Source organism: Rhamphochromis longiceps, linkage group LG15 (genome assembly GCF_057381845.1).
Source record: "Rhamphochromis longiceps isolate RC_006_pf linkage group LG15, R_longiceps_female_GT1.1, whole genome shotgun sequence".
Classification (NCBI taxonomy): domain Eukaryota; kingdom Metazoa; phylum Chordata; class Actinopteri; order Cichliformes; family Cichlidae; genus Rhamphochromis; species Rhamphochromis longiceps.
Genome location: NC_140571.1, coordinates 23,558,214 through 23,583,783, shown reverse-complemented (window position 1 = coordinate 23,583,783; position 25,570 = coordinate 23,558,214). Strand labels below are relative to the sequence as shown.

Sequence of the window (25,570 nt, the reverse complement as noted above, 5' to 3'; positions counted from 1 at the left end):
AAATTAAATGTCAGCAGGCAACAGAATATTTACACGATGTCAAAGGAAATTTATCTCATAAGGTTAACGAGGACACCATATGTTGCTGTGTCTGCTTTTGTGTGTCCTGTTAGCATCTTTTAATTTATAACATTTATGTGCAGGTACAACAGATGTAAATTAGCCTTTTGGCTGAATCTCTCACATTAGCAGCATCCTTACAGCATGTTAATTAACATGTGTTGACGCTCATAGAATAATAATGGGTTAAGAAACTTGAGGAAAGTGAGACTGAAGATTAAATGAATGTAATAGAATGTGTACTGAAAGATTAGCTTTGCAGCCCATATTGATTTTTAAATATTTGTCCTTATTTACTCCAGTAATGACATCCAAATGCTATAAATTGAAAACCCTGAATATTTTCTGGTTTTCTGTCTATTAAAAGACACATTTGGTGTCCTTAAGGAAGACTCACTACTTCAGTCGCCACAGTGCAGCTTATAATCTATCTGAACAGACGTTTCACAGGAGAAGCAGCTGTGGCTGCTGATGATTGGCTGACTTCATCTGTTCTTTGCTCCAACCATTACGGGTAAATCACATGTCATTACTGCTGTGTGTCTGTGCGCCTCTGAACAGACACGGTGTGTGACCCACAGTGTTCGTGTCAGCCTATCAGTTCATGATTTATGATACCAGAAGCCCAGAAACACTGGAGAACCTATGCTGATGTTGCATTTAAGTCATGTGGGACAAAAGAGGCTGTCATGGTTACAACGTGAAAAGCCTGATTACTTTTCGTCCCACTTGACAGATTTTTTTTTTCTGTGCATCCAAACGTTGGTTTGTTTTCCTCACTCATTCCCATCAGTTTACAGGAAGTTAAGGTTTGTCATAAATAATATTCTTAATAACTATCTAACACATTTCTTGGCTTGTTAAACTAATTTCCTTTAATATTTTGTTATTGTTAAATCATCCAAACAGTCTAGCATTAATTTTGACCTTATAAAAGGTCAGTGCTTATTTAGTGTCATCACAGCTTTCAGGAAAATCTAATACTGCCATTTAAAACTATTGCTTAAATGCTGATTTAAAAGGAATATTTAAAAGTTATAACTCATAATATCTCTGTTATGAAAATGTAATAAAATGCTCAGCTATTCGCCAAGGCAAATCCACTACTAATTGTCTGCATAAGTATTCCGAGTATTCGCTAAATATGAGCTCCAAATAAAATCTTGCGATTGATACACAGTGTTTTATTTCCCTGGGTGGAGCAGGTAAGCATCACCGTGGCAAAATGTGCTGGGTTTTAACACATACTTTCAGCTCAAAGTCACAGTGGGAGGGAAAAAATTAAGTGTTTTTTCCTTTTAGTATAGTCTCATTTTAAGAAAAATGAAGACTAATTCACAGTCATTACTGTAATTACTGTAGACAAAAAAAGCGACCATCACCAACAAGATTGGCAGCTTTTGTGCTGCATTTTGCAGGTTGTGGCCCCAGGTTAGATTTAGACGGAAATCTGTTGGATTGCCTCATGTCACTAAGCAGGAGGTTGGTGCTGCTTTCTATGGCGAACCAAGCTTTAAAGAGAAAATCATTTCTAATGTGTTTATCCTCGTCGGTGAAGCCACAGGCTCTCGGGAGAGGGGGGGAGAGATGAAGCAACGTCTAAATGTACAAATTCAGCCTTAATAAATTGAAATAAATAAATAAAAATTCTCCTAATTTCCACATGTTCGCTTGGACCTGTCTCCATCTGCTGTCACCTCTAATTCGTGTCAACCTTTTGCAGTAACTGAACACAGTGACCTGGAGCAGGAGTCCAAAAATAAATCCCCTCACTCGCTCATTTGCTTAGAATCGAATTTTGCCTCTCAGGAGCCAAACATCAAAGTAAATGCAGAAGTGGTTTTGACTGTCTGGTTTCTGGAATTTGGCAGCTTGGATTTACTGGCTGCACAGCCTGTGTTTTTGGCACTTAGTTTGAATATGTTTTTTTTTTTTTTAAGTAAGACCAGGTCATGGCAAAAACTCAAGGTGGAAAAAAGGTTCCACTTAAACGCGGGATAGGCCAAACAATTCAAGAAAATAACCATTTAGTAAACTGCAATTCAAGTGCTCTGAGAGGGAATCAAACTGTTTTCAGACTTTACCAAATCTACCTCCTGGCATGAGTTTCTGAGTTCTATTACTACTGTTTTTCTCGTTTGGTGGTTGTTTCTGAAGTATTAGCCAATCATCTGCAAAGTTTATATAAACACATATTAAAAAGGCAGAGCCCACGGTGACTCACCTGCCTTTGGTGAAACACTTCATTAACGTAACAAGATCTTCGATGTACTGCCAGAATCATACAAATGAAAATGACGAATAGAAAAAATAGCTTAACCTAATAATTTTAGCAGTAGTTCAAAAGACAGTGGATCACTTTTGAATTTACAGACCAAATTTTGCTATTTTTTAAAAGTCTCCAGGCAAAGACTGCAATTTCCCAGTGCCTGATCATCCTGCCATCTCCCCAAGAACAGATACAGTTGCTGTGGAGCAGAAGGGTATTAACATTCTCTCATTAGGAGAGCACTATCCACTTTTAAAATGCATGCTGTGTGGCCCAAACACAAAAATTAAAACAGCATTATAACTGTAGGTTACACACACACACGCGCGCACCAGGGAGTTTATTTTCCACTTTAGGAGAGGATTTATCCTACTATAATTAGTGAACATAAGTGGCCAGGTATGATAAGTCATAAGTCAACTGCATTTCTCTTTTTTTCTTTAGGCTTATAGTTGAACTAATTTATTCTGTTTTTAAATGTTAATCCTCCACTCTTCAACGTTCCCTTCCCACACACAGCAGTATTTTACTGACAAACACATACACCGGGTCAAAAAGAAAATAACAGTTGTCTCCCTGCAAACCCACAGTCACATTTAACTAAGACAGAAAATCATGCTTCTGTTTTCTCTTATTTTGAGATGATGACCGACCTAAACCCACATGCCCACATATGAACACGTGTAGGCAAACAAATCTATGTAGCAACTTGACATGAATTGTTTTTGTATTATTTTTTATTATATTATGATGTTTGGCCTTGTGGGAATCTGTAATATTCGTTGAAAAATGTTTTTACCATACCATTTCATAAGTCACATGCAAGATTTTTAATAGTTGTGAACTTTCCAGTGGATTTCTATTCCCTGGTAAATACAGATTTTGTTCTATTTTGAGATTTATAAAAGGGGACACAACCAGGTGATGCTTCAGGAAAGACAAGTCATAGTCAGAATCTGCATAATGACATACACCAGCCTTCCCTTTATGGCTTGTAAAGAGATTTGTCTGCTCAGCTGAGTGGAAAAAAATGTAAAAATCAACCTCAGCATCTGGATTGAAGTTAGATTGGACGAATACTGACTCAAATCATCTGCAAGCTCTTGTGTTAGACTTGTCCAATGAATAATATTATATAAAATCTGTCTAAAAGTGTTGAAAATCAATTTTTTCAGCTATTCTTCATCCATTCATATTACCTCCTGTTATCTCCTTGGTGATTCTTTTCGCCTATATTTCATCAAAGGAAAACAAAAGCTGAACACCCCAAAAATAACCACTTTCCCATTAATTTAAGCCTTTAATTCGTTCTCCATCCTCAGTCCTCGAGATCTTCTTACATCTTTCCCTTTTGGATCTCCTTTTATTCTCACTGTAGTGTCCCCAACCTGTATTTGAATACCTCCTCCCTCTTTCTTTTCCTTTAGACATCACTTGTGCGAAGGTAGATCAATCCTTTAGCGCCTGTTTCTTTTTCTCCTCCTTCTGTCCCTCCAGCGCAGCAGAGGGCCTACATCTCATATTCCATTTTTACTATTTCATGTATAATGCAGTAGGTCCCTTTATCAAAGTGAAAAAATGTCTGTCAGAGCAGAGGGCAGGGCAGAGATTTAGAATCAAAAAGAAGCACTGAGGGGTCGGACAGCTGAGAGACGAGCTGTCCGACCTCCATCGGACCAAAATACATTTCTTTGTTATTTCTTATCATCTGAACATGAGGTTGAATATTTTTGCAACAAATACACAACATCTGAAACATTAACCAGCATTTCTTGTGCAATGTTAAGTTAATCCTTGTTTACATGTTTGAATATGTGTAGGCTACACAGAAACAGACAAATGAAATCATCTTCCTGCTGTGACAAAACAAATTTCCCACGTGTGGGACTAATAAAGTTTATCTTATCTTATCTTATATGTGCAGCTTTTGTCATATTTTCCAGAGGTGAATGCAAAACACAGGAGGATGTTAGCTGGGTAACAAGAACAATCAGACTGGAAAAATAAAAAAGTAAAACTAACAGCAAAACACAAGTGATGGGGAACTATCAAAATAAAACAGGAAGAAACTCAACTGGGGATCACTAAACACGGAGATGAGGATTTAACAAGATACAGGAGGATACTGAAGAGGCTAGGATAATAAACCGGTACACACAGGATCAAATATAGATAGGCTGGAGTGGTAATATAATTGGAATTCTAAAATATTAAAAAGCTCATTATAGTAAAGTAAGAAATCAAACTCAACCAAACCTCTTGAAACTGAAAACAGTCATAAAACCAAGCGTTACAGTACGCTCCAGCAACACAAAGACCTAATCAAAAGTCTGTACTGAAGACTGGAAACAGCAAAATCTACAGACCATGACAGCTTTTTAAAAATGTATGAATGAGTGGATTAAACACAGAGGACTACCATTTTTAGTGTTGTCCACATTTTTCAACAACAACGAAGTTAAAAGAAAATTTAAATTGCAGGAAATGATGGAAGAAGAGTAACTTTGATTAACTTCATGATATGTAAATAAAGTATTTATTTATTTATTTAGCAACTCTTAAGATTGAGGATATTTTCTGGAAGAGTATCCTGTACTGATATCAGCAAGATTGAAAATGCTTGTTTTTCAAAGGCAGGGGAAACCAGAGCTACTAGAGGAAAGTCATGCAAACACAGCGAGAACATGCAAACTCCACACAGAAGCGAGCTCGTGACCCTCTTGCTGTGAGGCCATAGTGCTAGTTACTGAGCCACTGTGATGCTAACAAACAAACATGACAGAAGTGCTGCATTAGGTTTTGACTTTCTTGGACATTTTTGTCTCTTCCATCCACCTTGGAAGTAGGTCAAGTTGTTCTAGAGAAAGGATGAATGGTAGAAAAAATGTGTTTGAAAAGATTTTCAACCATTTTATGTTTATATTATGAAAAAATCACTAGGGGAGTATGTTTGTCAAAATGCCGAATACTGCATCTTATTATGAAACTTACCTTCCATCCATCTTCTTCTTCGTATCTAATTATGGGCTATCCCAGCTGTCACTGATTGAGATGCAGACTATACCATGGACTGGCTGCTAGTTTGTCACAGGGCGGTTGGACATATATAAATATACAATGTAATAAATATATGGAATTTATTTTTGGCAAATGGCACATCTTATGTAGTCATTGAAACATTTCTTGTCTTGGAATATTGGGTGTGTTGGTGGTGCTGCTCTTTGAATGAAGATTTACAGTAAATGACAGTAATTGGCCCATTACTTTGCTGTTTAGAGGTTAATTTTGGCGTGATTGTTACTCTAAAGGAAAATTCTGAAGGTTGCCTCAATTAATATAAATCATTCTCTGATCCTGAACTAACCTTCCAGTTCTGTTAGGTTTGTTGTAAATATAGTCTTATATGTCTTTAAATTTTATATGGCTCTAGATCAAAGCTTTGTACAGTGTATGAGCTGACATTACTGCTATCAGAGCAAAATCACTTGAAGTGACTTTGGGCCATGATGATTCATATCAGTCAAATCCTGATTTACAAAGCTGCACTGACCTCAGACACTGTCACTGTCTCTCCCACACATTGCCAACATGTTTTATATAAACATTTTCCCCAAGCCATTTTTATCAGCCAGCTCTGTTATGTCAGATTGCTGTACAGTCTTCACCATACTGCTGGATTACGGCCAAACGATGATTCATACACATGGACTGGAGCATAATTATTATAATGGTGTCCACATTCTAGGAATCACTGAGTTAGGCTCAGAGTACACACACTAACCTGTATGAACAAGGCCTCATTTCCCTCTGGGCTTGTCCTGCAGCCACTGCAGACCATTTCCTATTGACTATGAGGTTAGAGGCCATTTACAAAACTAATCTAATGAAAAGAGACAGGAAACGCACTCAGGTATGTTGCACAATATAATGGTGATTAATGAATTTGCAGCAGAAGTTTCCATGGCAATATGTAGTTTACAGTTTTACGTTTCTGGTTAAACATCTTTCACTGGTGATATTTTTCTGCTATTTTCAGTCTTTCTGCTTGACATATAGAGTTGTCTGTTCTTGTTCGTCAAAACAAATAATATCACAAAGACAAAAAAGTAACATAATCTTAGGTGAACATTAAGAGGTTATTAGAACTTGGAAACTGGCAGGAATATTATATAAGGGCATAGCTCAGTACTGACATACAACTTTGTAACACACACACACACACACACACACACACACACACACACACACACACACACACACACACATATATATTTACACCATATTTTGCTGACCTCCAGATGTCATATTCATCTGTGTTGTTTTTTCTTGTGTTTCCTACAGGACAGTTTTCCTGCCAGATTTGGAGGGATCCACTTTGTGAACCAGCCCTGGTACATTCACGCTCTCTACACCGTCATCCGACCCTTTCTTAAAGACAAGACAAGGAAGAGGGTAAGCCAAGAGATTTGTCTATAATCTGTCTTTCAGCTGGTGCAAAATCAGGTAAAAAAGCACCCTCCAAATTGGGACCACAGACAGTCTAACAGTAAAAATAACCACACAGAGAGCCACTTTAATGTGGATGATAGGTGAAAACTATTAGCAAGCTGGAATTCATATGGTCTCCTTTTAATAAAGTAATTTGGTTCTGATTGTTTTGTCTTTTTCTTTCTAAATTTGAAATGGTAATGACCTATTCAGCAACCTATAAACTTAAAAAAAACATACATGCTAAAACAGAATATAGAATTAGGTTATAACAAGTTGTGCTACTCAAATTTAATAGGAACGATGACATTTTGGGTCTGGTTACTGGCCTAATAGTCAAGCTTTTTTGGTGTTTGTGATCTTTTTCATGGTTTCAAGAAGAGAAAAGAAATTGAATGTGGAGAGAAAAATTCCAAGAGTTTCAACATCCTCATTCCAACACAGATAAATCAAATGAATGGCTTGTTACTAGACCTTTGCCAAACTTGATGTCATGCTGAAGAGGTAATTCAACCATTTGATTCAGCTGCGTTACAGTAGGGATGCAAAGCTGCAGGACAGTAGCTCTGGAGGACTGGAGTTGGAGACCTCTGGTCTAAATTGTTTCCCTGTGCATCTTTTCCCTTTGCAGATTTTCATGCATGGTAACAACCTAAACAGCCTCCATCAGCTCATCCACCCAGAGATCTTGCCATCGGAGCTTGGTGGGATGATGCCACCCTACGATATGGGGACATGGGCTCGAACACTGCTGGACCACGCATATGACGAGGAGACTGACTACTGTCCAGAGTCCTACACCCTATCAGTACAAGACCTGGAGAGAGACCTGGAGAAAAACCTTTCCCCAAAGACCATGAAGAGGTTAGCGTACCATCTTAAAACCTCCACAGTGGTTTTTATTTAATGTAGTACTGTTTTTGATTATTATTAGGTTTAAGAATATATTATTAAATGCTTTAGGACCCTCTTAATGACAACCAGAGCTACTGTTTTTTCCTGAGGCTAAGGAGTCCCACCCAAGTATTTCACAGCTGCTTCAGGCTTAGGAACTACCAGCTAATACATTTTCTCAGAGAATAATGCAGGTTTAAAATTTAAACAATGCACAAAAAATGAATAAAATGCTTGTTTCACAATAGGATATACTGTGGAACTAATTTGGTTATCTTTGCATAATTATAGTAAACAAAAGGCATAATAACAGAACTATACAGATTTTATCTCACTGTGGTCTTCTTGTAATCATTGTCTCAGCTGGCGGGGATGAATATGCTCTAAATGGTTCCATCTGATTTTATATTCATTAGATTTTTATTTAAGCAACTAGTGTTATTTGGCTGGACCTCTTTGTGATTCTTGTGGATCAGATTTATTTATAAAAGATGGACATAGTCCAGTGGCTCAATCCTGCATTAATGTCCAGCAGATGTGGAATCCTGTGGTTTACATTTGATTTATGTGACGTTTTTCTGGTGAGTGTAGATTCCCGATTACTAGTTTTAAAGTTTTGTTTGTTCTGGTTCTATTTAAAGTAAAACAGACATTAGATAGTCACGGTGTGTTTTATGGTGCGCTTGTCTTGTGCTCAACAAGCCCCAAAAACAAAATGATATGCCTCAAAAAGCTGAATTTAGGTCTCCAAAATAGCTTAGTCGACCTTTTATATACAAGCTGTGGTTTGAAAAAAGAAGCAATAAAGATGCATAATGATATGATGGGGTCAATAAATAGTTTATGAAGTTGAACCCTTACAAAAAAGACAAGTAAATAAGCAATCAATACACAATCTAGTATTATCCAGACTAGCTGACTTTGGGGGTTACATATATATTTATGTTCATTCATATGCTAAAATTTATGTGCTTATTCTTGACAAAGAGAATTCTGCTGAGAGCATGTTTGACATTTCCTGCTGTAGAGTTTCCCCCCTATAGGCCACTGTGCGGTGTAATTCACTGTGACAGTAAATCATCTCACCACTGTGGAACGTCAACTCACTCAAAGACATTTATACTATGGAAGACAAACAGCAGCGAGTTAAGGCAGCAGGCTGTCACTGCAGGAAGGCTCAACCCTGCCAATCATAAATTAATTATTAGTGAGTTATAAATGGTCTGACAGTAACAGGGTGCATTTAAAAATGATCTCACTCTTTGGTTAATTCCCATATAGCAGGAAATAAAAACTTTTTATGACACTTTTTTAGCCTATAAAGCACTGTTAGTGTTATGCGTGTTATACTATAAAATCTGTATGCACGAATGCATTTTTATTTAATGTGCGGATGCTGTTTTCTTTTTATGAAGTATTAAAACAAAAATTATAACACAGGTTAACTAGTAAAAAAATAATACTGATAAATGATTGCATATAGAACATAATGAAACATAATGAAACTTGCAAGTAACATTTTATTTTTTCATTTTAGCATTTTGAGTTGTTTACAAAAACACACTGGTTATGTTACAGACACAGAAACAGGTGTTTTCTGCATGTATCCAATGTCTTATAAAGTATTTTTAACTTTGTGTGAACAAAATAATAAACATAGAAATTAGAGGATTCCTGGAAATCAAACCTGAGGTGATGATTGACCTGAAGTTTTTTTTGCAGATTTTATTCATACTCACAATTTGCCTCATAGCATGAGACAAAATAACGGATAGACTGTTGCATCAGACTTTACACAAGTAGGTCGGAATATTTTAACATCAACATAAACCGTTACAGTTAATATTTCACTGCACTTCACGGTTGACACTCTAAAGCTTTCAGCACAGTTGGCGACACAGTTATGCTAATCACCTCCTGTTCTTTGTTCTTGTAGGTCTCAGTCGGTGGTGGAACCGGGAGTCCTGAAGCGACCAGACAAAGTCAAGAGCGAAGAAGACAACATGCAGCCGCTGCTTTCGCTGGACTAAACCGTGCAGTCACAGCTCAAAAGCATACTCAAATCAATATTTACACACACAAATACACTGACTTACTGTGCACAAGCAACACGCGCCCTGAAAAACACCTTCCTCCAGGAAATGCTGCTGCTGCTACTGTTGGATTCACCTTTTTCTCCAAATCATGGAAAAGCAAGCAGCAAGAGATGAGAAGGACGTTTCCTCAGACTTAAGGGCATCCTAAGAGCTACTGATGGTGTTCTATATATTTATTTATTTAGTTATTTGTCAAGTGCCAATTCCAGAAACTGTAAATTAACGTCTTTAAACAATCCAGTATGGAGCAGGGAAGAGACACTCAAGAGAGTGAGTTGTGAAAGTATAGAGTGTTTACTGCACTTGTACAGGATACAGATGATAAAGAATGTGGAAAACTGATCATGAAACTTCAAAGAGGGCTTGGGGCCAGAGCTCTTGAGCTACAGTTTTTCCTTTTTTTGTACAGTAATTTGAGGAAAAATGCCCCATATGGGCAAGAAGCACGGCTCAGGATCTGCAGCAGTGATGGCGATCAGCTTGTTTAACCTCCTGGACCCAAACTGGCATACAGGCAGTGGGTTTACTGGGAGCTTATTGGGTGTTTACTGGGGGTTTGGCATCTTTCCTTTGAAAACAATGGCCGAACTCTTGGTTCTCACTCCAGTTATCTCTTGGAAAAGCAAACCCCCCTTTACGGTAAGAGTTGGCTCTATGTATCATTTGGTTTTTTTTGTTGTTTTTCTTTTTAGTCATTCTCTCGCTTGTTTCTGACCCATATGTCACAGAGCACAGTGCTGTCTTCTGCCATTAGGGATAACACAAAGCTGCTGTCTCTTATTTTTAACATAGACGCACATAATTACATATTTGTTTGGGAGACCAAAGATGTATTTTCTGAATTTCGATGGACAAATAAATGAGGCAAAACTTTGTAGAAGCAGGGAAAGGCCAAGTGTATTATCTTCTCCTGTGACGTTGTGACACATTTGTTGGATGTAATGACATTAACGAGCTTCTGAAAACATATTCCCATCATTTTAACACGGTATGCGTATTAGATATTTAGAGATTAAAGCATCACATTGGTATGTTGTTGACCGATTATTTCCTCCTGTATACAACAAAAGCAGACTTTTTCCTTTTTTAAATGATCCCAGGCTGCCATTCACAGTTTTTAAATCCATTTGAACTTATTATTAGTATTTTATAAGGTATTTAAAAACCAGCTATTTGTCGTTTGACACCCTATAATTACCAGATTAATCTGAAGAATTAAAATGCCCACATCACTGTTTGATGAGAAAATTATTCCATTACCACTGTCAGGAAGTGCAAATTTTATCCTTTTTGTGTTAAGTGTTTGGTTTGCAGCATCTTTAAGGATACCCTCTGAAGCATGAGAGTGCTGTTAGAACATCCTGACAGCACCTGAATGCACCGAGACATTTTCAATGAGGTAATTGGTTAACTTCAATAATTTAACAATTCAGCTGATAATGACACACAGTGATTAATAATTTATTAAATCCTGGATTAGAGTTAATTGTATTGTTAGAATGGCTGCAGTTATTTTCTGTACAGGGCAGTTAAAAGGCTTGTATTAAGTCCTATTTCAGGCTGTCACTGAAGTGGTAACAGAGACTGCACTTGACATTTTAAAAGGATATTAAGGCAAACAAATTGTTAATGACTAAAGTCAAAACCATCCCTATAAACAGATATCTGTATAATAATATGCATGAAACCATCCCTTGTTTCCAACGGATAATCACATTTGAGTTTGTATGCAGCCAGGTAAAAAGTCAGTCAAGCAATCAACTGTAGTCTGATGATAATGTCTCTATTATTAGATGTCTTATTTCAAAGATTCAGTTCAGCAGTCCAGCTCATAGGTTCACCAACTGTAGTCAAAGTAATACCAGCTGTCTGCTGCATTTGAACCCTTTAACATCCTGAAGCTCTGTCCAGCAAAAAAAAACCAAATTCCCCCATGTGATGTTCCGCTTGTTTTACTTTTGCCTCTTTCACTTTGTTTATTCCACCCTTTGTGTTTTTTAGATGGAGAAGGCTAACTATAGATACGAGGAAATAACGATAACATAGTGCACTCAAAATTATGATTTTTGAAGTGATCCTCCTAAAAAGAATCAGTTTAAACGCTGATGATGTCATTATTATATGTATGGCACAGTCAGCGTTTACTCGAGTTCAGAGAAAAGTGTAACTTTCAAGTGCAACATTTTATACTAAATTATAAGATTAATTACTTTAGCAGTCCAAACTGTCCTTTAGAAAATAGTATTTAAACTGACACAGTTTGTTAAGTTATGTGGAATTTCTCCATGCATGTAGCCCTGAAGCAGTTTGACATACTTTAGTTTAGGTTCTTCCACATCAACTATTCACCTTGGGCACACGAAGTGCAAAGGTGTGACAACCAAATGTTAAGAAGGTGAAGAGCACAGCGGGAAGGAAATACGCGCCTCTGATGGGCAGAGCAGCAGAGTGAGGCTGGCAAACAGACAGCCGAGCAGATCACAGAATAAAGGCCGGCAGGCAGGGGAGCGTGAGGTGGCCCGCTGCAACGAGAGCAGACAGCTGAAATGTTAAACTATCACACCAGCGCACACGACATGTCAGCCCCGCTTACCGCAGCTCAGAGGCTCTACAGGCTGTATCCTGTGCAAAGTCGAGTCAGACTTGTTCTTAATGGTTTCTCCTTTGGCTCAGTGTGATCCGTGTGCTTCCACTGAGGTTTAACATCAAACACAGAGAGATAATAATCTGGCAGTGTGATGGCGATACTGTGTTTTTACTGAATATGTGATCAGCCTGATCCTCTAAGAGCAGACAGTAGCTACAGAAACAGTTTGAATAGGCTGTCATGACACATATTATTGTATGATTAAGTCCATTGTAGGGTCTGATTCAATTTTTATTATAAATTCAACCTTTGCTGCATCTACTGCTCGAACTTTGTGTTCAAGGAGTAAATTATTTATTTTCAGAAAGAGGCACATAATATAGAGTTCAGACCAAACCTAGATTTCCACAAGGTGTACAGGTGTATGATATATCTGTGCAAGAATTTTGCCATTTGTACAATTACTCATTATGACAAAATCCATAAAATATACAATTGGTTCAATATTTTTTTCATGCAACTAAAATGCTGTGGAGCTTATTTGGAACCAACCCGATTAGTCATCATATGCTAAATGCGTTCATTATTTCATTATATAACTGACCTTGGATCTGTAAATAATAATCCACTCATACTGCTGCCAATACATAGTCATCCTAGTACGTCAAACGTTGTCTTTTTGTCTGTGCTGTTGCACAAATACCTAAAAGCTGCCCTCTGACGTTGGTAGCTTGACACATCGGCTGTGGCAGAATGAGACATGAACAGACAGTGGTCCTGTTTTTGCAGAGCAGCAGACAGACAGTGGTGGAGTGTCCACGTTTTATTTTGCTTCGTTTGCACTCACTTTTTACGTTAATAGGCTGGTTAGGTTTAGGCATCTCAAACTCCTTTTTTAGTCCAGTTGGCTAAGACGATATCTTGATTTGTTTTTAAATATGCCATTTGCAACAGTAAGCCTGGACATGTAGGTAATCCATATAAATCTGATGAAAAGACGCATTTTAGAAGCACCCATACATAACCACTTGGGTGTGACAGACCTGTCTCAGTAGCTGTTGTATTATGGCACAGGTGGCAACGAACACCGTGTGCATAACTGTGAGACTTCAGCTGCTTTCTCAAAATGGCAATATTTGATGCCCAAGGAAGTAGAAAGGAGTATCTCTCCTGACATCCCATAAAACCAACATCAGTATTTCCTCTTTTGTAGATGGAGACAACTTAAATGAGTATATTTTGTTGTGTGATGTAATTGTCTTAGTTTGTCACCAAGTAAAACTACTTAGAAAACCACAAACAGTACAAGGCTTCTAGAAAACTGGCCGATGTAATTGTTTTAGCATCAGTATTTGGTTTAATTATAATGCTGATATTTGTAGACAGAAAACAAGATCTTTGATTTCCTTTAATAATCCGCTTGTAGTTCTACTGACCAATCATGTTGAAGCATGTTAAAGGCTTGTGCTGGACAGTGGAGAACAAACACATACTTTTAACTACAAGCTCTAAACCATAGGCAATTATTTGAGATTAATTCAGGTTGTTACTTGCTTTTTAAAAATTCATATTTAACTGTGTTTTAAAAGAAGCACAGGGAACAGTCAGATATTGACCAGTGTCCCCAAAATCGATAGATTCCCAGATTGATTCTGATGTCGCTGACAGCAGTAGTTCTTTTTTCAGCCACAGTTCTTAGTTCAAATGCCCCTGTGTTCTCTTTCCTAAGAAACAAACATTGTTGTCAATATATTTCTCCCATTTTAAATATGATTATGGAATAAATACAGCAAAAGACAAAGGTCATCATCATTTATTTCTCATGTACTGCAAAATTTGAAGGTTGACATACCTGCTAATTTGTCTTTTTAAGCTATAACTGACCAATCACTGTTCAGGGGATGGATTAATGAGAAGATCAGTTCTCTGTAAAACCCAGTTTAGTCAGCTACAACTAAGTTTTTCTGCAACTGCTGCTTGCTGGGTTTTTGTTTCTGAGAGTCAATACAAGTCAAGTTCAATCTAGACATTTTTATTAACAACAGCTAAAAAACATTTTTTAAAATGATCATAATCATCTCTTCAACATTGAACTCTATTAAAAGGAAACTGCTTTTGATACACTGCAATGATTGCATCATTAAAAGTCATTTTAAGGGAAGAAACATAATATGTGTTATTTGAACTCCTTTTGTGAAGGCAGCACTCTTTCTTTACAGGATTTTAGTGCCAAAGGTCTCTGTGACTTCTCGGCGCTTATGACTGTGACAAAAAGGGTAATAGGGAAGAAAATTATAGAAGATTGCACTGGCATCATTATCTGAACCTGCACACCGTCGTATTTCCTACAGAAAACTCCAGATATGCTATCAGCCTTAATCACAAAATGGCGCTGAAGCAGTAAAGAGGCAGCGCAGAATCAGACATGTGAGATGAAAAGGATTAGGTAAGCGCTGCATACCACAACTTCTGACTGACAGCCATGCTTCTGTGATTACTTTATCCAAATTCACCTGCAGAATAATTGCAAATACAAATTTAAAAGTACATTTCATTCATGTGAGATTTATTTGCAGTCAACCCAGGTTAAGCCTAAATGTTTTGCAGCAATCTTTGAAATCATCAAAGCATCAAAGATTGGAGGAAAATGTGATCCACTTAAATATCATGCTTTGTGTTACAGACCACAAGTCACAGGGGAGGGTTACCACATACCTGCTTGGCTGTTTAATCATCCTTTTAATTCACATTTTAAGACAGCAACTTCATTCATCAGTGACATCTGATGAGTCGTTCAGACGTTGGTTAATAATTAGGATTAATACATAAGGCATGGTCCATGTACCATGTATGCAGATGATAATAATTCTGACAGCGGAAGGCCTCACTGTACTTTGCTGTTGCATGTTGATTTGTTCAAACACCCACTTTCACACAGTTAATTACTCGCAATGTAATTACATCAACTCCTGCTGTTTTTCATCTTTAACAGGAATGTAATGGTTTGTAAGTGCCAGTGTAGCTAAACAAACTAAACAGTAAGTCAGACGATGGGGTTAATATTAAACTAAATAACGCCAAGTCTCCGAGACTAAAATGGTTATCCTGCAAGAAACAAATCACAAAACTATGGATGGTGCGCCATTATTAATTCATTTACTGGTTTATTTTAGTCTTTCTCACAAATTTACAGCTTTAACCTGGTTTACTTCCCTGCCTGGGTTCATTCTTCAGTATAGAGTTCAGCACATTTCATCACAGCAGCATTTCACAAATGTGTCCTTTTCTGATGTTTGTTGTCAGTGCTGGAATTAGTTCACTACTAATGAGGTAAAAGTCTAGATTTGTTATCAGTATCAGTGCAGATGTCAAAAAACAAACCTGAACAGTATTTTCAGACCATTCGAACTTAGAGTATAAATGGTCACAGTAGTTACTTGAGTAGACCAACTTCTGGCAGTCATGAGGATTTTTCCAAGAGCACTTTGCAAGTTTAAAATTATCAGTCACACTCCAAACAACAAAGTCTAATCACCTTTTGTTCACACTACAATAGAAAGCTGTTGTCATCATGTGTTTTGGTTGCTGGTTTTGTTCGCTAGATGTTGTGGATATATTTTTCACAAAACTCATGCAGTAGAACAGAGCCAATACAGTCTGAATAAGAGATTCAGGAGAAAATGTAAAGATTACTACCATAAACGGACACACACACACACACACACACACACACGGTCACTCACACAGCCACTGTAGATGCCTCCAGTTGTTAGGATAAAAAGTTTACATGAACTAAACATCTGTATACTGCTTGAATATAGCTAAACTGTATCTCACTCAGAGCGTCCTGCAGGTTCACTGATTATTTTTAAGGTTAATGTTGGTATCAGAGGTTGTTTTGTTCAGTTGTAAATCTAAATAGAATGAAATGAGACACAGTGTTTTATTACAGATATACTTTATCGGGTGATGCTTTGTGCTTTACCACACATGCAAGACTTTTTCTTTTCTCTTGTCAGTATTTTATTAAAATTGCTATCTATCTTGTTTATTACACAGATTGTTGTATGAAGTGTATACAGAAATATGAGTTTAAGATCTGTTCTTATTTAAGAAATTCAGCATTTCGAATGTTATTTCTGTGTTATTGTTATGTCATTCCTTCTGATTCTTGGATCAAAGTGTTGCTGGGCACATTCAGACACCAGCTATAAGAGATGTAACAGTATATCAGGCTTTGGGCTTTTAAAAAAATAATCATCCCGGAAGCATTCATGGAGGTCCTCAAATGTTTGTAATTTTATCTGTCATTTTAATAAATCTGAAGTCAGCAATCGTAAAAAACAAAACAAAGCAAGAGCCAAATGCTGCTTTTCTCCCATGCAACATATCATTTCATGACACGCAAAAAAGAGAGACATGAATGGGACATCTGTGAATTCATTTCCAGTCTTTTTTTAACTACAGAGAAGCCCAAATCTGCAACATGAGTTCATTTGTTCTTCATTTAATTTTGAGTAGCTTAACTAATCATAATTAATGCCGTATTTGCGCACCACTGAGCATGGAACGAGCTCTGCAGGAGTTGCAGATGTATCTGCAGTTTTCAAGTGACTTTGCAGTTTGAAGCAGGGTGAATCACAGCTCAGATTGCAGCACTTTATCAGCTCTTTGACACCTGAACTTTTCTTTTTAAAAAAAAAAAAATATGATTGCTTTCTTTACTGAACAAACACAATGATAATCTATAGCCAGCATCAGTTTGAAAAAAATTCACACCAAACAGAAAGCTGCTTTTGTTTATAGTAGCTCCAAAGTGTCACATTTATATTTGTCCTTTCACCAAAGTAAATAAAAAAGCTAAAATTTTCACTTCAGTCAGAGTGACTGAAATCACCATCCAGGGACCATTAAAGGGAAATGCATCTTAAGGGTTAATGTGCTGATAAATCCCAGCAATACGATTTTGCTCGGTGTAAGGTTAACAGCTTTTTTCAGCCAAAAAGCCACACAGAAAACAGGCACCTGCAAAACTAGTGTTGACTTCTGTAAATGATTTAGTTTCTATAGTTTTCATCCACAGTTAGCATATATAATTCTGACACAATGCGGATATTAGGGGCAGATTTAGTTTAGTTGGCTGTTGAGAAATTCTCCATTCATGCACAACAACAAAAGCAAAAGGGGACAATAAGCTTGAAATGGGACATTTGTGATTATCTACCCCTGCACGCAGATCTGACAGGTTTTTGTCTTTGGTAATTTTCCACCTGCTTCATGTACTTTATCATTTATTTAACAGGGTTGTTTATATTGCAGTGTAATTTTATTTTAACAAAGCAATAGAATAGAAATGCACTTTCTGATCTTCCTCAAATAAAAACCAGATTTGCATTGGGGAAAAGCAGCCAGAAAGCCAACAGATCAACATTTCACATGTTGATGTGCGTGCTCTTTAACATTCTTTAACAGATGAAAATACAAATTTGAAAATGTTCCTTTTGAAAGCAGGACCACACGTTGTGACCGTACTGCATGCAGCTATCACTTTCCTATGAATACAGTAATCATCCAATGTTGACTTCCACGATGGCTCCCTGTGTGATTAGAAGCATATTTGATATGAAAATACAAAGCTTCCATACTTTGAGTGGCATTTTTCAAATTTAGGACAAAGTATGTAAAACAATGAAAATGCAAATCATGCCTGTTTGGCAGGTAGTAGAAGACAGGACATTGCCATCACTCATAGAAATGGTTTTGGGGTACTGTTGGCCTTCATTTGGTTCAGACAATTGAGTCTAAATGGCTTGAAAAATGTGTCTAGTTTCAGTAATGTACATTAAATGTTCTCTGCTTTGTGTGCCTCTCTGTTTGACAGGCATCGTAAGCCACGTTGATTAGCATAACTTTGTTTTCCAAGATAACGGATGTGTAAAACTGGCAGAAGTCGCAGCACGTGTACTGTATAGATTGGGTTAATTAAATATCCACATGAAGAGTTTTGTTCCAAAATGAAGAGATAAAAATCACATTATCTCTGCATATAGCATCATAACGTCTAGTGTGGAAAAAGTTAAACAAATCTTTAACAGATGTAATAATCAAGTTTCAAGATGATATTCCTGTTCTTTTGAAATGAAACTCTCCATCACAAGCTTCGTCAGTGTGCTGTGGACTTTGTAATGATTTATGGACCAGCAATGTTTATTCCCCACTGACTTTGACTAATGTTTGAGTTCTCTCTGCCAAAGCCACTTCTTCCATTAGAAATCCAATGTATTGTTTCTTATATTTAAGTATTTGTGCATTGAAGAATTCAACATTAAATGTCATTTTTTTAAATGACTGATAATTGAAAATGAATGCATACCTTTCAATTTATTTGATTTTCCTACCAATGTTATTTGATTGTATAGTTACAGTAGGAGCTGTAGGGAGACCAAACTACAAATGAATTGTGAAGTTATTATGGAAAGCCAGTATATTATAGGAGCAAAACGCTGTTCAGTTAGCAGGTGTTAAATGTATTAATGTCCTCAAAGACAATTTGCTGAAATGTAAAATGATCAAAATAAACATGGACACACGCAGCTCTTTTCCCTGGTTACTTTTCTGTTGTTTCTGTCTGTTTAAGTTTGATCTCTAAGAATATCACAGCATTTGAGCAGATGTCGCCATGCTTGTTGAAGCTACAGAAATTCAGTAATCAAGATCAATTTCCTCTGAGTGAGTCTGAGGACAAAGAGGCCACACTTTCAAAAGAAGTGTCCTCACTAAAGTAAAACAGTACTTCAAAAGACTTTCGTTTGACTCCTGTGCTCCTTCAAGTCGATATGAGCACAGTACATTACAGCTTACCCATTCTTCTGCTCTGGTACCATGTATTGCCAGCTGGTCTGTTACTGGCCTCAAACATATCCGTGGCAGATTCATACTGCATCCCCGCCCGCTCTTTGGCTGTTATGAGATCCCCTTTTAATGCCATAAGGCCCCAAAACCAGTTGTAATGGTTTGTTTATCCACACCAAGGAAAGCAGTGATAATTGGAAAATCGTGTATTTACAGCCATGACTTACTGTATCTATTTCAGTTTGCCCATGAAATTTTATGCTGTATTTTTCAAAACATTCGTTCTCATGATCTTTGTAGTAAATGTAAAGGCTAAAGGACTTTTCACACTGGACAAGTAACCTATTATTATTGCAGCTGTTCACACAGACCATATACGTTTTTGAAGACAAATTTGCGACATGTATTGCGACAGCTGATTTTTCGCATGTGAATAAACAGATCTGACCAGTCAGATTGTGACTAGCTCAAAATGTGCACCAGTACTGAATTACAATGATATGGAAATAATACTATTTTATAGACTCTGAAATTAACTGCCTCCCCAGGTGTTGTCCCAATTCTGCCAACAAGAGCTCAAACGACACTGACATCCTAAAATAAGAAGTAGGTAGATCAATCCAGATATCGATAGTATCGATACCTATCCTGGTATTGGTATTGGATCAATTCTAGCGTGATGGGGTGTATACTTTTTTCTGTTCTCTAAGTTTATTATGTGACCCACTAATGTGTGTTAGATAATTTATTTGTAAATGAAAAGATGTTCTTTCTTATGTTGATTGTCACATTTATTTTATATATAGCCTAAATTTAACTCTTGTAAGCCCGCAGGTTTCCATTTGTGTAACTTTAAATCCTGATAGAACAGAATAAGCTAGAGCAATCATTTTTTGCATTACTTGCATATCGTGCATTCAACTTGTCTCAGGTAGCAGTGTCCTTCCACTAATGGCTTTTACAAAAATTATGTAAAAAGCACATCCAACAACAAAAACATGATCCAGAAATACACTTTGCCAATCTGATCTGATCTGTTCATAGGACTTCTCACGTTGGAATAAAGTTCATCATGCTGTCAGCAGGAACTATCTGCCATTACCTGTAGAAATAGGGAGTGAAGTCATTTTTCATGGGAAATGCAGTTTTTTCCCCTCAAAGGCCAATCAAAGGTGCATTAGTGGTATTGGAAGTCATGTTTGACTTTGTGCCTTCCTGCTTAGTTCATAGGACACTTAGTAGTTTGTGTTTCCAACAGTGGAATCAAACAGTTTGACTCAACTGTTGTTTTTTTAATTCTTACATTGTATTTTTTTTTTAAATTCCTGTTTTGATTTTGGTATCATCCATCAATTCGCTTCTGCTTATCCTTTTCAGGGTCGCGGGGGGCGCTGGAGCCTATCCCAGCTGTCATAGGGCGAGAGGCGGGGTACACCCTGGACAGGTCGCCAGTCTGTCGCAGGGCCAACACACAGAGACAGACAACCATTCACACTCACATTCATTCGCACATTCACACCTAGTGACAATTTGGATTATCCAATTAACCTATCCCCACAAGTTGCATGTCTTTGGATGGTGGGAGGAAGCCGGAGTACCCGGAGAGAACCCATGCAAACACGGGGAGAACATGCAAACTCCACACAGAAAGACCCCGGCCTGATAATGAAATTGAACTCAGGACCTTCTTGCTGTGCAGCAACAGTGCTAACCACTATGCCACCGCGCTGCCATTTTGGTATCATTCCAGTATTTTAATTACTATTTCTTGTATTTTAATTCTGGTTACGGTTTAATAATTATGGAGTTTTTGACTCATCCAGTCCTGGGTTTGAATTGGGTTTTCCTCTGCTTCTATTTATCAGTTTATTTCTTGTGTGTTCAGCTCCTCAGTGTTAACGTTTACAGTCTCGTATTTCTGCTTGTATGCTTTTATCCACCAGTGTGTCTCTCTCTTCACATTTGGTGTGACCATTTTTGTGTGTCCAGTTTTTTTGGTTGTTTGTTTGTTGTTGTTTTTAGTTTTGTCACATTTTACTTTGTTAGATTTCTTTCCTTTTCTTTTTTTCTAGTGTCTTGTTTTAGATTTTCCTGTCTACTAATTTTTTAGATCACTTTTCACTGAGCCTTGTTCCACTTTCATTTCTAATTCCCAGTCAGTGTGTATAAATAACCCTTTCTTTTCCAGACTTTAAACTAACTTTAAAGTCAGAAAATAAAAGATTCAGCATGTACTTAGAACTCACAGAACACATTAACACTGTGCTTCTTAGCTGGATTAATTAATATGTAAGCAGAGGTGGTTTAGTGCTTGTTATTTATTTATTGATAGGATGGAGAGTATGAGTTCTTGTAGGGTGGGATACACCCTACAACAATTAAATACATCACAGCCCATCAGTATAACAGTGTTTCTTTCTATACGAATTATTCCATATATAGCAAAGACAGAGAGAGAAATGCCCCCTCATGGATATCTTCAAAAGTTTATTCACGTTTTGACACAAAAACTGCATAGTGGTAAAAGTTTCCTACATAAGCACAGCAGACTCAGTGTTGTCCCTCCAATGATATTATAGCTTGAAATGTCAGTTATGACACTTAACTGGCTTCTGGAAAGTGACCGAGTGAATTAAACACATCTGCTTTATAGTACATGCAGCAGGTAGTTCATACTTTCTCTTAATGAAACATCATTTTCATACATCTTTGATAAAGCACAAAAAAACATCTTTCATTTAAAACTGTTTTTGACCAAACGTGTTAACTAATTTATTATTATCTTTGAGAACTAATGGAGTGACAAGTCTCATGATAATAAGAAATTAACTATTATCTACAGTATTTGTACAGCACCAGAGTGACTGCTTTTTGTGACACTGCAGTCTTACTTGTGTGTTACAAAAAAGCAGCCTTGAATTTAAATAAATGACATTATCATGCAGAAAATATTACAATTTGTTAACAAAATATATCCTTCCAAAACAAAACAACCTCAAACTGTATGTTGTGGAATTAAACTTTTTTAAAGAGTGTTAAACTGCACTCCAATCCCAGATGAAGCATCTACAAGAAAGCCAACTATTTTTTATTCTGCTTGGAGATCGCAGATCAATTAGATTGTCTGTGGTTTCAGATAACTACAAACCAATAAAAGAATGAAAGACAAATATGACAGCAACACATCATAGTGAAATACAGTGAAGCAAAAGTGTAAGTGTTGCACTACAGCTTTTCAGAAAAAAAAACATGCATAAGATCAAGCAGATCACTTGCTTTTAACAACACCATCCAAACGCATGTACTTAAAACATAATCAGGGATGTAGAGTAGTCAAGTTGAACTCAGCCTTACACCTGTAGGCTTACATGAATATGTATGAAGAACCTGGAGTTACATTAGATAGAGCTCTGATGTTTTTGTGTGTTCCTTCTGGTTTGTTTTCTTGTATGAGATCACGATTTAGCTCACGTTAAATTACAGTTAATAACACTTTAAAACATAATTACAGCACATAGCCACAGTTTATGCTGTAATTACTGTTCATTTTATATGTTTTGACGACCTTCAGAACACTGAGGCACAAGCAGACTACTGCTGAAATGCCCTTCTGGAATATGATTAATCAAAACACCAGTAAAAACCACATTTTAAGGTAATAACTTACTCCAACTAACACTTACAACACCTACAGTCAGTTGCAGCAGTACATGATGTCAGATCTCATTAGGCTTCCTTACCACTTCAGGACTGCTGACCTCACCCCTGGAGGGTAATACTGAAACCTCAGGGATACACTTCACTTCAGACTTGTTTATAAAATTAGAGTTTACAAAAAACTTTACATTCAATGTTCTGTTAAACTCAGGAATAAAGAAAAATGAAATGAAATAAACTAAATAAAAACAAAAAAGAAGTCCAGAAACCAAAATTATGGACTTTCACCTAAAAGGGGCAGGTCCTTCTTTAATGTTGCAACACACTAGTTTTAGTCAAAATGGCCACTGTGCAATCTTTGGCAACAAATTATTGGCAAAACAAGTGATGAAAGTTTTCAGTCCATATCAGTAAACATCACTTTGTTTAGAACTAACTCTTAAAAAAAGAACAAAAAAATATTCTAATTATGTTATAAAACTGAAGTATGACTCTTTTTAGTTTGCAAAATTTAAACAGAAGTTTTCAAGTAACTTTCTCTAAACTCACCTCTAAATTCAATGTCACCAAATACAGTTTAAGGCTTTTAAAAAAAAGAAAAAGTTACAATACAGTTGGGAATAGTACGTACAATGGTGAGTCGGCGCTGCAGTTGATATCTCATAGCCAAGAGGTCTGTAAATAATTTGCATTAAATTGTATAATCTGTGCTGCATCATTAAAAGTGCATTTTAATGAAAGGTAACAATTTCACAGTTTAAAAAAGTATGAATATATATTGAGTCCTTTTCTATCCCCAAGGTTTTCTTTGGGTTAATAGAGAGTCTGATATCAATATGGTGCATTGAGTCATTTTGGTAGAAACTCTGTAACTACACTCAAGGACAGCAGAAATGTTCTGCTGCATAGTTTGGCATATTAGCTAGATGACTAGCTAGCAAGCTAGCACAGGGAAATATCTGAATCAGTCCACGACAACAAGTAACACGAAGATCAAAGCATCTTAACTGCTTTAAATGTGGATTATGAGGGGAACGTTGGAAAACTTTCACCCCTCTAAGAGGTCCCTGGCCCTCATAAGTTCAAGAAACTCTGGTTGAGCCCCCCTTCACTGCCATACCTCAAAAAAAAAAACTTTTTAATAATTGATGTAGCTCAATCCACAGGGTCATAATATGGTAAAAATGCAACAATATGTCAAAAGCATTTTTAAAACATGGACTAGCTATTAAAAACTAGTAGTTTCGTCTGTCTTTAGGAACTCACTCTGTTAAAAGGTGAATATGACAGCACAATATGGGCAAGGGTGGGTCATATCCCAGGATTAAGCCCAGCGTAAAAACACCTTTTTTGGTTCTTTGCATCAAGTTTTCATTCAGTAAGACGGCAACAGCAATCACTGGTGATGCTCGGCAACAGTTTGGCAGCGTCAACAAGGCAGCCATGTTGCTATAAGGCACAAAACCAGAGCTATGAATGACTGAGGTAAAAAGAAATATGACAAGATCAGACTTAATAAATAAGCTGATGGTTAACACAAATGACATTCATTCAGTGTAGCAGACATCACAGTGTCTCATGAGTTGGTCACATCAAAGTTGTCCCTGCCTCTGAACACGATGAGTTAAAGGAGCTGATACTTGTAAGTAATTAGAGGTCATCTGTGATAAAACACATAATTACAAGACATTTACTATCCAGGAATTGCACTTCATTTTTAAGATAAAAGCACAGTATTGCAATCTTTGGCTTTAAAAGAAAAACAAATCAAAAAGAGGTTTTCTGAATTTATTAAACCTAATGAGGCGCAACAAAAACATTTTGCTGCATACTCATATCCTTTATGGCCGATAAACCACCACCGAAAAGCCCATAGTCCCACATATAAGCTGCTTCAAGTTACACAGAGAACCTAGACTATTTAATAATTATTGTATATACACAAGAAAATGTTTTGTTTTTTTTAATTATATCCCCTTTTTCTTACTTAGCTATATGTTTCATTTAAATATGTTTCTTAATTGGATCCAAATTTAATTTTGGAGCTTCGATATGTGCAATGAGACTGCATTGCATTATTGAGTTTGTATTCATAGAGATATACAAATCTTTTCAGTGCCTCTTGAATGTTAGAAAATATTTATTTTTTCAGATTGTTCTATATTTTATTCATCTACTCTGCCATTTCTGGTTACCCTAGTATCTCCAATACACCACTTTGATTGGAGTCAGTTAAAATTAAAATGTGGCATGTAACATATTGAAATGAACCTCTACAAAAACAAACAAACAAAATAAAACATTAGCAGTGAAAGGTAAATGGCCAACAGTTTCATGCTAGATGTGTTCTTAATATGTCAAGAAATATGTGTGCATCAATCACAGCATGCGCCTACGATTGATGAGGCTGATGGATGTTCAGTGACAGGGATGCTGCTCAGATCAGTGTGGGAGCTCCTGGGATTTGACCAGAGGTGGGACCAAGTCATTGTTTTGCAAGTCTCAAGTAAGTCTCAAGTCTTTATCCTCAAGTCTCAAGTCAAGTCTCAAGTAATGTCAGGCAAGTCAGAGTCGAGTCTCAAGTCACTGGTGTAAAAGTCCGAGTCAAGTCACAAGTCTGAAACTTTGAATTTCAAGTCCTTTCGAGTCTTTAAAAAAAAAAAAAAA

General features: G+C 36.8%; 2 protein-coding genes across 10 annotated transcripts in view; one reads left to right on the top strand and one right to left on the bottom strand.

Moving 5' to 3' along the window:
• The window catches only part of clvs2 (clavesin 2), a 51,405-nt gene extending 40,100 nt beyond the window's left edge, over positions 1-11,305 (top strand). Inside the window, exons 4-6 of the mRNA XM_085383280.1 lie at positions 6,671-6,781; positions 7,449-7,681; positions 9,648-11,305. Of these exons, the coding sequence (XP_085239406.1) occupies positions 6,671-6,781; positions 7,449-7,681; positions 9,648-9,741 (438 nt within the window). The 3' untranslated portion in view covers positions 9,742-11,305. The remainder of the gene's footprint in view (positions 1-6,670; positions 6,782-7,448; positions 7,682-9,647) is intronic.
• A 22-nt stretch (positions 11,306-11,327) lies between these two features.
• The window catches only part of LOC146652682 (uncharacterized), a 43,487-nt gene continuing 29,244 nt past the window's right edge, over positions 11,328-25,570 (bottom strand). For all 9 annotated transcript variants that reach the window (XM_085383273.1, XM_085383270.1, XM_085383269.1 and 6 more), the window contains one exon: positions 11,328-25,357. The gene's annotated coding sequence lies outside the window, so the exon portion shown is untranslated. The remainder of the gene's footprint in view (positions 25,358-25,570) is intronic.